The following is a 17,806-nucleotide window of genomic DNA, read 5'->3' on the forward strand; positions in this document are numbered from 1 at the left end:
ATGTTCTTTACTCTGATTCAGACACACTGGAAGGAACTTCAATGGCAGCATGCTGACAGGAAGCCCCCAGGAACAAACCCCCAGCCCTGTGAACCCCCCAGAGGAGGGGCTTAGGGTTAGCTGTGGATCACACCCTCACCTGTCCTGTCATCACCTGCTGCAAACAGAATAAGTGAGTCCGTGGTCACAGATTTGTCTGGACCCTGGTGATGAGTTCGCTGACCATCACCCCCCCCCCCAAAAAAACTAAACGGGTTCTATAAAAAAAGCAGAATCACACAGATGGTTCTCAGAAGCAGGAAAACTGCAGCCCGGGTCTCTGCAGGAGCTCAGCATCCATCCTGATGATGTATGGATGCTCACAGTTTACACAGAGAGGACAAACAGCCTGGGGGCCTCGAGCAGCCCCCCCCATCTCTGGTTCGGATTTACCGCTCGGTCATGTTTCGTCGCAGAACGCAGACTTCTTCAAACTCCAGATGTGGGCTTCATAGAGAACTGGCAGTCTTTCTGGGGAAGACCTGGTCTGATTAGAAGAGAAGGCTGCTCCCTGATCTACAGTTTATTAGTCCAAAAACTGAAGGGCTTAGACCAGGAGGCAGGGCCGAGACCAGGAGGCAGGGCTTAGACCAGGAAGCAGGGCCTAGACCAGGAGGCAGAGCTGCAGTCCTCCAGGCTTCTCTGCTCCTCCATTAGAACAGTCACCCACCAACATCCCACAGAGACTGTGTCAGATCATTCAGATCTATAAAGTCTAACAGGAGAGGAGTTCTGCAGAAACATCTCAGATGATACCCACTCTGTAACTAGTCCCCAGGCCTCTGTAACTAGTCCCCAGGCCTCTGTAACTAGTCCCCAGGCCTCTGTAACTAGTCCCCAGGCCTCTGTAACTAGTCCCCAGGCCTCTGTAACTAGTGCCCAGACCTCCATTTGGAACAGGTGACTGTTAACATGGTGATGAATGTGATGATGATGACAATGATGATGTTGAGGAGTCTGACCTGTGATTGGCTCGCAGCACCTGTGGCTCCGCCTCTGACTGCCATTGGTCCTCCGGAGCTCCGCCCTTCCCTCTGTAGCACCTCAGCAGCTGGTCCTGATTGGATAAAACACACGTCAATCACAGCGGACAATGAGCTGATACAGACAGGACGAGCTGAGTGAGGATGAGGATGATGATGAAGGAGCTCCACTCCCATTGGCTGACATCAGCCCTGTCAATCTCACTCACACACACACACACACACACACACACACACAGAACAACATAAAACTCATTAACATCTGTTTACATAAAGGATTAATTAACTAATGAACTAATGAACTAATTAACTGACACGAGTGTCGACACTCTTCATCCTGAGGACTCCTCAAACCTCCAGGTGCATTCTGGGTAGGACGCACAGCTCAGCAGGAGTAGAGTAAAGCCTCCTCCTCTCCCCCCCCCACCTCCCTCCTCCACACCTCCTCCTTTCCTTTCCTCTCCTCACCTCTTCCTCCCCCTCCTTCCTCCTCCTCTCTCTCTGCCCCCCCCACACAGAGTCAGTGTGTACCATTTCCAGGGGGGCCGGAGGAGACGCTTCAAACAAGTCGATGACTGATTATCGTCTCCAAATGAGATGAGCAGGGGATGGGGGGGGGCGACCTTTAATGAGGGGGCTAACCTGCCCAGACCTTTAACATTGGGGGGGTGTCCTCCTCTATTAACATAGGAGGAGAAACAGGATGAGGAGGAGGGAGTGGGGGGGCTCCTCTGACCTTTAACATTTAAAGGGGTAGTTCACAACAAATTAGCCCCTGAGGTCAGCCCCCCCCCAGCCGATGGCCCCTTGAAGTTTGTGTTTGATCAGCTGGTCCGTCTCAACACCAAACACCTGCTCCAACTGTCATTACATCACTTCCTGTGTGTTCCAAACTGAAACCTAAACTACAGGAAAAAACTACAAATACATTAACTTCTAGGTCCTGTTAGCTTAGCTTTAACTTCTAGGTCCTGTTAGCTTAGCTTTAACTTCTAGGTCCTGTTAGCTTAGCTTTAACTTCTAGGTCCTGTTAGCTTAGCTTTAACTTCTAGGTCCTGTTAGCTTAGCTTTAACTTCTAGGTCCTGTTACCGTTGCTAGACAACGCCGCTCGGAAACGTTCTGAGGACACAAGGTCTGGTTCACTACCCTAGGTTCTGGTTCTGGCCCTGGCTCCAGCTGGGTGCGTGGTTCTGGTTCTGGTTCTGGCCCTGGCTCCAGCTGGGTGCGTGGTTCTGGTTCTGGCCCTGGCTCCAGCTGGGTGCGTGTGGCGGCTCCCTGACAGTCTGTCGGGTGATTTCTCAGCAGCTGTTGGTGTTTCTGGTGAAATTAAAAAGCTCTCCAGGCTGTAATCCCCCGCAGCCTCGGCCTAATTAACAGACTGAGCTACAGTAATAACAGAATCTAATATAGCTCACAGACGGAAACACGGCGAGCGGCGGGGGGGGGGGGGGTCCTCTGATAGCGACCTATCAGAGGATGGTGCCATCAATAACTCAGTCAGTCAAAGATCTCACCTGAAGCAAACCCTCCCCTATCCATGGGTTAATCAATGACGACACTGGACCATCTACCTGCGCTCTGAGGGACGACCAAGGACACAGGATCTGAGGACAGACCAGGACCAGGACCTGGACCTGGACCTGCACCTGGACCCGACCAAAAGTCCTGGAGGACTGTTCTCAGTACACTCACACACACACACACAACGACGACCCTGTTTGAATAACAAGTTGTTGGCAAACAAGCTGCAGTGTCTCCACGGCAGGTTGTCATGACGACGGAGCAGACATCCCATCATCCCCATTCAACACAGAGACCACCGGTTAGTATGCAAGAGAGAGAGTGTGTATTCATGTGTGTGTTTACCTGGCCCGCCCTCTGCTCTCTCTCCTGGATCAGATCCTGTTCCAGGCGTTTACACTGCAGAGAGACAATCAGGATTATTGATCTGATCAGCTGATAGACAGAGATCCTGTCAACTATTGACGTGTCACTACAGGCTACAGTCCAGAGGTCTGGGATGGTCTCCACTTCCTGTCTCCTGAGTTGGCGTGGCCTCCTGGTGGTGAAGGTGGTGTGGATGGAGGGAAGCAGACGGGGCTGCGGGAGCATCAATAATCTATCAATGTTGCTGTTAGCTTCCATGCTAACTAGCTCTGGACTCCAGCGGATGATAAAATGAGCAGGTGCAGCAGGTGCAGCAGGTGCAGAGTGACAGCTTTCTATCAGAAGCAGCTTCAGAGTCTCTGAGGACGTCAGTTCATCTCCGGCTCCTCTTCAGACACACAAAGCTTCTGTTTATTGTCGGCGGCTGTTGCTGCACCTCAGCAGCCTCCCGCCGGAGACGCTCCATGGACCAGATGAGTGTCTGTGAGCCAGAGGCAGGTCTCCGTCAGAGCTCAGGTCCTCCTCAGGTGTCTCTAAAGTCCACGTCAGAGTCTCAGTGTCCAGAAGATCTGAATCCTGTTAAAGTGACCCAGTGTTCACTTTGGTCAGAACATGTGATCACGTTCACGTCTCCATCAGACTGAACAGACTCGGGACCTGCTGCTGCTCTCCTGAAGGGGGGGGGTCTTTAGAGGAACCTTTGGGTTCCTCAGATGTCGCTATGGAACCTGGTTCTCAGAGAGGGGCACAAGATCAGTGATGTCAGCTCAGGTGTTACAGAGCAGGTGTTCAGCTGTGTTAGAGCTGTTACAGGTCATGTGACTCCTCAGGTTACTTTCTTCAGAGTAATCATGGCGGGACATCCTGCTGCTCATCATGTTGACATGAACTGTGTTTCAACAGTTATTATCGATTATTATCATTGATTCCTCATTGATGTGATCAGTATTAATTATCTACACTGTGTTCCAAATTATTACGCATATGCAGTGTTTGTTCGTTTTTCCTAAATAGTCAATACAAATGACAGTCGGTCCGAGTTTTTAAGTCCTCGACTATTATATTATAATCAGGATTTTATTAAACTAAACTTCAGATGATGACGACTGTATTTCTTTTTTAAATAACTCAAAATACAGTGTTCCAAATTATTATGCACAAGAGAGTTTCAAAGCCTTCAGTAGGTTATAAAGAACTGAAAACAGAAATCTGTTGTATTCTCTGCAATAGGAGATATTCTTTTCTCAAAATAAATGCTGTTTCAATCAAAAACATCTTTACAGGTCAAGTTACATGTTAACACAGGAGCCCTTCTTGAATATCACCTTCACAACTCTCCCATCCATTGAACTTGTGAGTCCATGGATACTTTCTGCCTGGGTTGCCAGAATTGCCTCCCAGAGCTGCTGTTTTGAGGTACACTGCCGCCCACCCTCATAGATCTTCCTTGTAAGGGTGCTCCACAGGTTCTCAATAGGGTTGAGGTCAGGGGATGATGGTGGCTACACCATGATTTTCTCTCCCTTTATGCCCATAGCAGCCAAGGACTCAATGGTATTCTTTGCAGCATGGGATGGTGCATTGTCTTGCATGAAAATGATTTTACTCACACACAAGGCACAGTTCTTTTTATGCCGAGGCAGGAAATGATCCGTTAGGAACTCCACATATTTTGCAGAGGTCATTTTGACACCTTTGGGCACCCTGAAGGGGCCTACCAGCTCGCTCCCCATTATTCCAGCCCAAAACATCACTCCACCACCTCTTTGCTGACGTTGCAGCCTTATTGGGACATGGTGGCCATCCACCAGCCACCCAGAACTCCATCCATGTGGACCATCCAGTGTAGCACGGCATTCATCAGTGAATAAAACTGTTTGAAAATTGGTCTTCATGTATTTCTGAGCCCACTGCAAACATTTCTCCTTGTGAGCGTTGGTTAGGGGTGGCCGAAATACAGCTTTATGCACAACTGCAAGCCTCTGAAGGATCCTACGTCGAGAGGTTCTTGGGACTCCAGAGGCACCAGCAGCTTCAAATACCTGTTTGCTGCTCAGCAGTGGCTTCTTAACAGCTGCTGTCTTAATACGATGTATTTGCTTGACAGAAATCTTCCTCAATGCACCTTTATCTGAGGGAACCCGTCTGCACTCTGAATCACACACGTCTTTTCACAGTACGATGATCTCTCTTAAGTTTTCTTGAAATTTCCAGTGTTTTCGTACCTTTTGCAAGGCATTGCAATATTTCACTCTTTTCATCTGCAGAAAGATCTTTCTTTCTCCCCAGATTGCATGAAACCTGTGACTTGCTTAATAATGTGGAACAACCTCCTTAAGTAGTTTCCCTTTAATTAGGCTCACCTGCCAAATTAATTATCAAACCTGTCTGAAATTGATGTCAGTGTTTTAAACAGACAGGAGAAACAACACAAGTGAAACGTTTCATTGAAAAACAAAAAAACTAAAGTTTATTTAACTGAAATCCTACTTGCATAATAATTTGGAACACAGTGTATAGGAGCACCATCACTGCTCTGTCTGATCTGTCTAATCTGCCTGACAGGCAGGCAACAGGTAACTCATTATGTCCCATCAGTAAATCAGTTCAGACAGGTGTAAAAACAGTGGAATGGTCCTTAAAAGAGAGGCCTGTGTGTGTGTGTGTGTGTGTGTGTGTGTGTGTGTGTGTGTGTGTGGTCTCATCCAGGTGTGATCACCTGCTTTCAGCTCAATAAAAAGCAGCTGTCACACGAGGCTGGGTGGAGGGAAGGGGGGTGGGGGGGACGCCTCCCCCAGTTTTCTAATATTTCCCAGAAGTCCCGGCGGCGGTGGGGAGATAATCCCTAAGAGATGAGGAGAGGGAGCGAGGGATCGGTGAGCTGCGGGGGGGGGGGAGAAGAGGAATCCTCCAGTGGAGTGTTCTCTTCTTCTTCTTCTCCTCCGAGGATTACGGCAGCATTTGAAACATATTTCGGCACGCCGCCGCCAGCGCGCAAGGGCGGGATTAAGGTGTTACCGTGGAGGGGTGGTGTTAACGCAGGGGGGCGGGGTGTTAAAAGATGGCGGTGCGGTGATATTGGTGGGGGTTAGCGGCAGCGAGCTGGTGATGCTGAAGTGAGTTTTGTGGGGTTAATGGAGGCGGACGGCGTGTTGCCATGGTGACGGAAGGGAGTCGGGTGGGGTGTGGTTATAGTAGAGAGTAAAAGTTCTACGTCAACTGTGAAAGTACTGCGATTACAATAAAAGTACTGCATCAGCAGTAAAAGTACTGCGTTTACAGTAAAAGTACTACATCAGCAGTAAAAGTACTGCGTTTACGGTAAAAGTACTACATCAGCAGTAAAAGTACTGCGTTTACAGTAAAAGTACTGCGTTTACAGTAAAAGTACTACATCAGCAGTAATAGTACTGCGTTTAGAGGAAAAAGTACTGGTCTTTAAAGTACCCTCTGTCTCCATCCCTCCCCCGTCTCCCTTGGCGACCATTGCCGTGGTTACAGTGCTGCTGCAGACTGGTTGCCTTGGTGACACAGTGAGGGACAGATCAAAGTTTGGATCTATCAGACACATCAGGAGGGGGCGGAGCCTGTGAGCAGCCACCTGCCGCATGGCATGCTGGGAGCCCGACCCCCCTCCCATCAGTCAGACGTCTCATCTTTTTCATTTCTGCCCCCCCACCCCACAGAGAGCGGGATATGGCTCCAGATGAATTGTGGGTAATAAATCCAGGACTCTGCAGGTTTTGGTAATAAACTGATAATAATCAGCTCAGAGCAGCAGACAGACGGCGTCCACATCTCAGCTCCACTTATTGATTATTGATTGATTCTGATCCTTCGCACTGATTAAACCAGTCTGAGTCACAACAGCCCTGCTGAGCGAACCCAGTCTGATCACACCTGATCACACCTGATCATGTCTGATCATTGACCTTTAGCGTGTGTGAAGCGTGTTCAGAAGATCGCAGCGCAACTCAGACACTTCCTGTTTCTCTTTCATGCTAAAATGTGCGGATGTGACAGATTAGGATCTCTGAGAGATGACCTGGATGATGTCATTACCTGGATGACACCACACACACACACACACACACACACACACACACACACACACACACACACACACACACACACACACACACACACACACACACACACACACACACACACACACACACACACGATTCTGTTCGGTAAACATACTCATCGTGTCGGCAGCTTTATTATTTGTCCGCCGCTGGTTTGTTTTCACTCTGTTCAAATTATTCATGTTCACATTCAAACCATAAATGTTTGAGGTTTGGGCCTCCAGGGCCGCCGTAACCACGACAATGATCCACGTCAACAACCTGGTGAAACAGACAGGAAGCACCACAATGATGTCACAGGAAACACCGACATCATCAGATCATGTGACCGGCTGGGATCATGTGCAACTTCACTTATATTCAACAACTCTGACACATTAGTTCCACGTCAGGTGATCAGACAGACAGACAGGTGAGCAGGCAAGCAGGGAAACAGACAGACAGGCAAACAGACTCACCTTGGCGACGGAGCCGTCTCTCTCCTCCATCACAGCCTTCATCTCCTGAGCAGTGATGTCATTCCTCCGTTGCCGTGCCAAGCGCAGACGTTGGACTAGAACCGACCCGACCTGCTGGACCTCCTGGACCGAGTCAGCGTCGCAGATTTGGCGCAGGAGCTCGTCGACATCCTGACCAATCAAAGCCGGGCTGATCAGATCGATAAACCCCACGCCACAGCGGCCAAACGACAAACGCTCACTGTTCTTACCGTGTCGGCGTCCTCGGGGCCGGCGCCATCCCACCTGAGGACAGACAGGATGATCAGTGAGACAGGACCGGCTGGGACAGACATGTCTGTTTCTATAGATCTCACTGTCCATCAAAGATCGATCAATACACACACACGTACATACACACACACATGTACACACACACGTCCACACACACGTACACACACACGTACATACACACACACATCCACACACACGTACACACACACGTACATACACACACACATGTACACACACACGTCCACACACACGTACACACACACGTACATACACACACACATCCACACACACGTACATACACACACACATGTCCACACACACACATACATACACACACACACGTACACACACATGTCCACACACACGTCCACACACACGTACACACACACGTACATACACACACACATCCACACACACGTACACACACACGTACATACACACACACATGTCCACACACACACATACATACACACACACACGTCCACACACACACATATGTCCACACACACACACACATGTACACACACATGTACACACACACGTCCACACACACACATATGTCCACACACACACATGTACACACACATGTCCACACACACGTACATACACACACACGTCCACACACATACACACACATGTCCACACACACAAGTACACACACACGTACATACACACACACATGTCCACACACACATACATACACACACGTACACACACATGTCCACACACACGTCCACACACACGTCCACACACACACACGTACACACACTTCCACACACACATGTACACACACATGTCCACACACACGTACATACACACACACGTCCACACACACGTCCACACACATGTCCACACACACACGTACACACACGTACACACACACGTACACACACACGTGTCCACACACACGTACACACACACACACATGTCCACACACATGTCCACACACGTACACATACATGTACACACACATACACACATGTCCACACACATGTCCACACACACACATGTCCACACACACACACAAGTACACACATGTACACACACACACACGTACATACACACACACACACACATGTACATATACACACACACACACGTATATATGTGTGTGATACAGCAACAAAAATAATAGTTATAACTGAGGGGTGTGCTGTGGGGGGGGTAGACCAGATCAGGGTACTTTAACTCCCCCCGTGTTGCCAAATTAAAGGCGGTGGCGGCGGCGGCCTGTATCCAGCAGCCGGGCTGAGAGCAGCGGCTGCAGCAGCTGTGCAGTAATTTACGCTGCGTCCCAGAAGTCCACCTGAAACTCTCCGTCATTTCAGAGTCGGCGCCGAGCGGTCGGCCGGACGCCTCCGCCGCCGTTCAGGAGGATATTTCTCCCCGTGCAGGCGGCCACGCTGCTGGCTGTGGAGCGGTGAGGAGCGGTGAGGAGCGGTGAGGAGCGGATCTCCTGCGGGACGCTCTTTTCATTTAGCGGCGGCTGTTTTTCTGTAATAAACTGTAATAAGGTGGCCGAGGCGGCGGCACTCTGCAGGGAACAGCAGGTAATGAAAGACCAGCCGCCTCCAATAAAGCTGCTCTAACACCCTGCTGTCCCTCACACACACACTGACACACTGATACACACTGTAGCACACACTGATACACACTGTAACACACACTGACACACTGATACACACTGTAGCACACACTGATACACACTGTAACACACACTGACACACTGATACACACTGTAACACACTGTAACACACACTGACACACTGATACACACTGATACACACTGACACACTGATACACACTGTAACACACACTGATACACACTGTAACACACACTGACACACTGATACACACTGTAACACACACTGACACACTGATACACAGATACACACATTAATACACACTAACACACACTGACACACACTAACACACACTAACACACACTGACACACATTAATACACACTGACACACACTAATACACACTAACACACACTAACACACACTGACACACACTGACACACACTGACACACACACTGATACACACTGTAACACACACTGACACACTGATACACACTGTAACACACACTGATACACACTGTAACACACACTGACACACTGATACACACTGTAACACACACTGACACACTGATACACAGATACACACATTAATACACACTAACACACACTGACACACACTAACACACACTAACACACACTGACACACACTGATACACACTAACACACACTAACACACACTGACACACATTAATACACACTGACACACACTAATACACACTAACACACACTGACACACACTGACACACACTGACACACACTAATACACACTGACACACACTAATACACACTAACACACACTGACACACACTGACACACACTGACACACACTAACACACACTGATACACACTAACACACACTGACACACACTGACACACACTGACACACACTAATACACACTAACACACACTAACACACACTGATACACACTAACACACACTGACACACATTAATACACACTGACACACACTAATACACACTGATACACACTAACACACACTAACACACACTGATACACACTAACACACACTGACACACATTATTACACACTGACACACATTAATACACACTGACACACACTAATACACACTAACACACACTAACACACACTGACACACACTAACACACACTGACACACACTAATACACACTAACACACACTAACACACACTGATACACACTAACACACACTGACACACATTAATACACACTGACACACACTAATACACACTGATACACACTAACACACACTAACACACACTGATACACACTAACACACACTGATACACATTATTACACACTGACACACATTAATACACACTGACACACACTAACACACACTGATACACACTAACACACACTGACACACATTATTACACACTGACACACACTAACACACACTGATACACACTAACACACACTGATACACATTATTACACACTGACACACATTAATACACACTGACACACACTAACACACACTAACACACACTGATACACACTAACACACACTGATACACACTAACACACACTGACACACATTAATACACACTGACACACACTAACACACACTAACACACACTGATACACACTAACACACACTGATACACATTATTACACACTGACACACATTAATACACACTGACACACACTAACACACACTAACACACACTGATACACACTAACACACACTGATACACATTATTACACACTGACACACATTAATACACACTGACACACACTAACACACACTAACACACACTGATACACACTAACACACACTGACACACATTATTACACACTGACACACATTAATACACACTGACACACACTAACACACACTAACACACACTGACACATTAATACACACTGACACACACTAACACACACTAACACACACTGACACATTAATACACACTGACACACATTAATACACACTGACACACACTAACACACACTGATACACACTGACACACACTAACACACACTGACACACACTGACACACATTAATACACACTGACACATTAATACACACTAACACACACTAACACACACTGACACACATTAATACACACTAACACACACTGACACACATTAATACACACTAACACACACTGACACACATTAATACACACTAACACACACTGACACACATTAATACACACTAACACACACTGACACACACTGACACACACTGACACATTGATACACACTGACACATTAATACACACTGACACACACTGACACATTGATACACACTGACACACACTGACACACACTGACACACACTGACACACACTAACACACACTGATACACACTGACACACACTAACACACACTGATACACACTGACACACACTGACACACACTAACACACACTGATACACACTGACACACACTAATACACACTGTAATACACACTGATACACACAATCAGTATTAAACACACACACACCAGTATTAAACACACACACACACACACACACACACACACATATCAGTATTAAACACACACACACATCAGTATTAAACACACACACACACACACATCAGTATTAAACACACACACACATCAGTATTAAACACACACACACACATCAGTATTAAACACACACACACACACACACACACACACACACATCAGTATTAAACACACACACACACACACACACACACACACACACACACACACACATCAGTATTAAACACACACACACACACACACACACCAGTATTAAACACACACACACACACACACACACACACACACATCAGTATTAAACACACACACACACACACACACACACACACACATCAGTATTAAACACACACACACACACACATCAGTATTAAACACACACATCAGTATTAAACACACACATCAGTATTAAACACACACACACACATCAGTATTAAACACACACACACACACATCAGTATTAAACACACACACACACACACATCAGTATTAAACACACACATCAGTATTAAACACACACATCAGTATTAAACACACACACACACACACCAGTATTAAACACACACACACACACACACACACACACACACACACACACATCAGTATTAAACACACACACACACATCAGTATTAAACACACACACACACACACATCAGTATTAAACACACACACACACACACATCAGTATTAAACACACACACACACACACACACACACACACACACATCAGTATTAAACACACACACTCTCTCAGTCCCGACAGATGGAACATGCTCCTCCATATTCTGCCCCTCATAAAAAGGATTGTGGCCTCCAATATCAATTACCCTCTCATCCTGGGGGGTGGGGCGGGGGGGTATTATCTGTAATTAGATTTTCTGGTCTGTTTGGAGGCTCCTCGAAAGGACGAGAGCTCGTTTCACAGCTCTTAACCAGACTGAGGAGGGGGGCGCTGGAGGGGGGGTTCATATGAACAGTGAACACGTGTAAATATGAGAATCAACACGTTTCAGTCCGTCTGGAAACAAACCTGATTATCAATAAGATCAATACATCTTCATCATCTTCACCTTCATCATTAACCCCATGAAAACAGGCCCCGCCCACCACGTGTTGTTAGCGTGTTCCTGTTTACATGGACTGAAGTAAAAACAGTGTGAGGGTTCATCCTCTGCAGCAGGAAGCTCAGACTCTGTGTGTGTGTGTGTGTGTGTGTATGTATGTGTGACTGTGTGTGTGTGTGTGTGAGTGTGACTGTGTGTGAGTGTGTGACTGTGTGTGTGAGTCTGTGAGTGTGTGTGTGTGTGAGTGTGTGACTGTGTGTGTGAGAGTGTGTGACTGTGACTGTGTGTGTGTGAGAGTGTGTGACTGTGTGTGTGTGTGTGTGTGTGTGTGTGTGTGTGTGTGTGTGTGTTGCGTACTCGGTGGCATGTTGCAGTTGGCGTGCTCGGAGCAGAGCCTCATCTCTTTCCTCATTGGCCAGCAGGAGTCGTGACATCAGAGCCTGATCTCTGTTCATCTGAGCTGCCAACACCTCCTCCATCAGGGCTGAGGGGAAACACATAGTCACTCACTCACTCACACACTCACACACTCGCACTCACTCACTCACTCACTCACTCACTCACTCGCACTCACTCACTCACACACTCGCACTCACTCACTCACTCACACACTCGCACTCACTCACTCACTCACTCACACACTCGCACTCACTCACTCACTCACTCACTCGCACTCACTCACTCGCACTCACTCACTCACTCACTCACACACTCGCACTCACTCACTCACTCACTCGCACTCACTCACTCACTCACTCACTCACTCACACACTCGCACTCACTCACTCACTCACTCGCACTCACTCACTCACTCACTCGCACTCACTCACTCACTCACTCACTCACTCACTCACTCACTCGCACTCACTCACTCACTCACACACTCGCACTCACTCACTCACTCACTCACTCACTCACTCGCACTCACTCACTCACTCACTCACTCACTCACTCACTCACTCACTCACTCACTCGCACTCACTCACTCACTCGCACTCACTCACTCACTCACACACTCGCACTCACTCACTCACTCACTCACTCACTCGCACTCACTCACTCACTCACTCACTCACTCACTCACTCACTCACTCACTCACTCACTCACTCACTCACTCGCACTCACTCACTCACTCACACACTCGCACTCACTCACTCACTCACACACTCGCACTCACTCACTCACACACTCGCACTCACTCACTCACTCACTCACTCACTCACACACTCGCACTCACTCACTCACTCACTCGCACTCACTCACTCACTCACTCACACACTCGCACTCACTCACTCACTCACTCACACACTCGCACTCACTCACTCACTCACTCACTCGCACTCACTCACTCACTCTCACTCGCACTCACTCACTCACTCTCACTCACACTCACTCACTCACTCGCACTCACTCACTCTCACTCGCACTCACTCACTCACACGCACTCACTCACTCACTCTCTCGCACTCACTCACTCACTCGCACTCACTCACTCACTCGCACTCACTCACTCACTCGCACTCACTCACTCACTCACTCGCACTCACTCACACGCACTCACTCACTCACTCACTCACTCTCACTCACACTCGCACTCACTCACTCACTCTCACTCACTCACTCACTCTCGCACTCACTCACTCACTCACACTCACTCTCACTCACTCACTCGCAGTCACTCACTCTCGCACTCACTCACTCACTCACACTCACTCTCACTCACTCACTCACTCACTCACACTCACTCTCACTCACTCACACGCACTCACTCACTCACTCACTCACTCTCACTCACTCACTCGCACTCACTCACTCGCACTCACTCACTCTCACTCACTCACTCACTCACACTCACTCTCACTCACTCACTCGCAGTCACTCACTCACTCACACTCACTCTCGCACTCACTCACTCACTCGCACTCACTCACTCACACTCACTCGCACTCACTCACTCACTCACTCACTCACACTCACTCACTCACTCACTCACACACTCTCACTCACTCACTCACACACTTGCACTCACTCACTCACACTCACTCGCACTCACTCACTCACTCACTCACTCACTCACTCACACTCACTCACTCACTCACACACTCTCACTCACTCACTCACTCACACTCACTCTCACTCACTCACTCGCAGTCACTCACTCACTCACACTCACTCTCGCACTCACTCACTCACTCGCACTCACTCACTCACACTCACTCGCACTCACTCACTCACTCACTCACTCGCACTCACTCACTCACTCACTCACACACTCTCACTCACTCACTCACACACTCTCACTCACTCACTCACACACTCTCACTCACTCACTCACTCACTCACTCACTCACACACTCGCACTCACTCACTCTCACTCACTCACTCGCACTCACTCACTCACTCTCACTCACTCACTCACTCACACACTCTCACTCACTCACTCGCACTCACTCACTCACTCTCACTCACTCACTCACTCACACACTCTCACTCACTCACTCGCACTCACTCACTCACACGCACTCACTCACACACTCACTCACTCACTCGCACTCACTCACTCACACGCACTCACTCACACACTCTCACTCACTCACTCTCACTCACTCACTCACTCACTCACTCTCACTCACTCACTCGCACTCACTCACTCACTCTCACTCACTCACTCACTCACACACTCTCACTCACTCACTCGCACTCACTCACTCACACGCACTCACTCACACACTCTCACTCACTCACTCGCACTCACTCACTCACACGCACTCACTCACACACTCTCACTCACTCACTCGCACTCACTCACTCACTCTCACTCACTCACTCACTCACTCACACACTCTCACTCACTCACTCGCACTCACTCACTCACACGCACTCACTCACACACTCTCACTCACTCACTCTCACTCACTCACTCACTCACTCACTCTCACTCACTCACTCGCACTCACTCACTCACTCTCACTCACTCACTCACTCACACACTCTCACTCACTCACTCGCACTCACTCACTCACACGCACTCACTCACACGCACTCACTCACACACTCTCACTCACTCACTCGCACTCACTCACACACTCTCACTCACTCACTCGCACTCACTCACTCACACGCACTCACTCACACACTCTCACTCACTCACTCGCACTCACTCACTCACTCTCACTCACTCACTCACTCACTCACACACTCTCACTCACTCACTCACACGCACTCACTCACTCACACACTCTCACTCACTCACTCACTCGCACTCACTCACTCACTCACACACTCTCACTCACTCACTCGCACTCACTCACTCACTCACACACTCGCACTCACTCGCACTCACTCACTCACTCACACGCACTCACTCACTCACACACTCTCACTCACTCACACACTCTCACTCACTCACTCACTCGCACTCACTCACTCACTCACACGCACTCACTCACTCACACACTCTCACTCACTCACACACTCTCACTCACTCACACACTCTCACTCACTCACTCACACGCACTCACTCACTCACACACTCTCACTCACTCACTCACTCGCACTCACTCACTCACTCACACACTCTCACTCACTCACTCGCACTCACTCACTCACTCACACACTCGCACTCACTCGCACTCACTCACTCACTCACTCGCACTCACTCACTCACTCACACACTCTCACTCACTCACTCACTCGCACTCACTCACTCACTCACACACTCGCACTCACTCACTCACTCACTCACACACTCTCACTCACTCACACACACTCTCACTCACACACTCGCACTCACTCACTCACTCACGCTCGCTCGGATGCATGCACACACACACACACACACTCACGCGCACACACACTCACGCGCACACACACACACAGAAACTTACCTGCTGGTCTCCCCCAGCCTTGGGCCTCCCTCTGCTCCTCCTTCAGCTCCTCCTCTACCTCCCTCCTCTGCAGCTCCTTCTCCTTCTGGACCAGCTGCTCCTGCAGCTGGAGCACAGACGGCTGTTAGCCTACCTGTGAGGTCACTGTTCACGTGCACAGTACTTATGAGGACACTGTCTGACTGTGTGTGTGTGTGTGTGTGTGTGTTTACTTTCTTGTTGATGTCTCTCAGAGCGTCGAGCTCCTTCAGTAAAAACGAGATGTTTTTGTCTCTATCAAAACTCTGAGCTTGACCGGACGCTGTGATTGGCCCAAACGAGACATCCTGATGAGAGCTGGAGGAAACAACGGGTTTCGGTTAGAACAGCGGTGCGTCGTCAGACAGCCACACTCCTACTCATACGGACTGTCCCTTTAAGGCTTCGTGTGGAATTATAAAGACTTATAGAGAAGGGGGGCGTGAGCTGCCAGTGAGCCGGGCTGTGATTGGTCAGGGCAGCGGTGACATCAGGCGAGTGTTGGATGGGAGCATCACCTGTGTGTGGCCGGTCAGGTGTGTTAACCTGCCGTTATCAGACGAGAGGCGCGCAGACGGAGCGGCGGGTTATGAGGCGTCGCTTTAATAACCACGACTGTAATTCTCTCATATCACCTTAAAGGTCACGCTGCTGCTTAGCGTAATAAAGCAGGTAAACATGGCCGCCACCCGTCTGTAATTGACTGTTTCTGACTTTATAATATCAGCTTTCCTCTCCTCCGCCTCCACTGCTTTTACTATCCTTCTATTTCTGTCTGACGCTGCGACTAATCAAATCACATCTAAATTTAATAGGTCACATTTCACTGTGATGCAACTGAGGCCTGAAAAAGCACCGAAAAGACAGAAAAGACAGAAAAAACAGCGCAGAAATATAAGAACCTGAAGAAGTTTATTAAAAAACTTTTTAATGAATCTGCTCCATGTGGAGGAGCCACGAACACACGTTAATAACAATCATCAATAACGAGATCATCGTTTAAACTCTACGGGGGGGGGTCACACTCTATTCCCACCATTTTAAGGC

The 17,806-nt window shown here is 48.5% G+C and overlaps 1 protein-coding gene across 2 annotated transcripts in view; it reads right to left on the minus strand.

Annotated features, from left to right (window-relative positions):
• The window catches only part of mipol1 (mirror-image polydactyly 1), a 30,020-nt gene that overhangs the window by 2,611 nt on the left and 9,603 nt on the right, over window positions 1–17,806 (minus strand). For both annotated transcript variants that reach the window (XM_070841905.1, XM_070841906.1), the window contains exons 6-12: window positions 16,954–17,077; window positions 16,742–16,847; window positions 13,211–13,337; window positions 7,708–7,741; window positions 7,457–7,627; window positions 2,890–2,943; window positions 1,002–1,096 (exon numbers count right to left, since the gene is read on the minus strand). In XM_070841905.1, coding sequence (XP_070698006.1) covers window positions 1,002–1,096; window positions 2,890–2,943; window positions 7,457–7,627; window positions 7,708–7,741; window positions 13,211–13,337; window positions 16,742–16,847; window positions 16,954–17,077 — 711 coding nt within the window. The remainder of the gene's footprint in view (window positions 1–1,001; window positions 1,097–2,889; window positions 2,944–7,456; window positions 7,628–7,707; window positions 7,742–13,210; window positions 13,338–16,741; window positions 16,848–16,953; window positions 17,078–17,806) is intronic.

The sequence above is a fragment of the Pempheris klunzingeri genome, chromosome 13, assembly GCF_042242105.1.
Source record: "Pempheris klunzingeri isolate RE-2024b chromosome 13, fPemKlu1.hap1, whole genome shotgun sequence".
NCBI lineage: Eukaryota > Metazoa > Chordata > Actinopteri > Acropomatiformes > Pempheridae > Pempheris > Pempheris klunzingeri.